The sequence below is a fragment of the Pygoscelis adeliae genome, unplaced genomic scaffold, assembly GCF_000699105.1.
Source record: "Pygoscelis adeliae isolate BGI_AS28 unplaced genomic scaffold, ASM69910v1 Scaffold890, whole genome shotgun sequence".
Lineage (NCBI taxonomy): Eukaryota > Metazoa > Chordata > Aves > Sphenisciformes > Spheniscidae > Pygoscelis > Pygoscelis adeliae.
The window spans coordinates 50,910-51,648 of NW_008823974.1; the positions used below are offsets into that span (position 1 = coordinate 50,910).

The 739-nt window shown below is 64.4% G+C and overlaps 1 protein-coding gene across 1 annotated transcript in view; it reads right to left on the reverse strand.

Annotated features, from left to right (window-relative positions):
- Positions 1-458: 458 nt before the first annotated feature.
- CGN (cingulin) overlaps positions 459-739 on the reverse strand; it is a 14,340-nt gene continuing 14,059 nt past the window's right edge. Inside the window, exon 13 of the mRNA XM_009324832.1 lies at positions 459-723. Coding sequence (XP_009323107.1) covers positions 459-723 — 265 coding nt within the window. The remainder of the gene's footprint in view (positions 724-739) is intronic.

The following is a 739-nucleotide window of genomic DNA, read 5'->3' on the forward strand; positions in this document are numbered from 1 at the left end:
GTGTTCCCCTAGCCGGGCAGGAGTCTGGTACCACGCAGTCTGACGTGCCGGAGCCTGCACCATCCCTCCAGCCCTGGATGGAGGATGAGCCGCAGGCGTTAAAATGCTCAATTTTATTTAAAATAGCACTTGGAGAGGGAAAAGGGCAGCGGGGGGACGAAGGGCAGTTGCATATAAAAATAAACCAGGGGAGCCAGAGCCGCGGGTGCCCCCAGCCCCTCCGGCCCCGCTTCCTGGCTGCCCCCATGGGAGCCTGATCCCCTGGGGCTGTATCTTGGTCCCCAGGGCCATGGTGTCCCGCTGGGACCCGGTCACCAAGGGGGCCACGGTGAGCAGCTCCCCCCGGGGCGAAAAGCCACGGTGCAAACACACCCTGAGACCCGTATGAAGACGAAGAGGCGAGACAGCGTCCGGGGGGGGGTTTCCCCATCCCACTACTTTTTGAGCAGCACCTTCCTTCATGTCGTTGGTATTAGAAGAGTTTTTGCATCGAGCAGCTGCATCCGTGGCCAGTCCCTCACCCGGCTCTTGGGACGCGGCCCCGCTCCGGGACGGAGCGGCCGGGGCAGCGCGGGCAGGCATCGGCAGGAGCTGGTCTGGAGGTTGGCCTCGTTGAGCAGCGAGGCGATGGAGGAGGGCCCGTAGGCGCTGTCGAACTCCTCGTCCGAGCTGAGCTGGTCGTCTTGCAGGGAGGAATCGGCAGCCGGGCGGGCGGCTTTACGCCTGGGGGGGGGGAAGA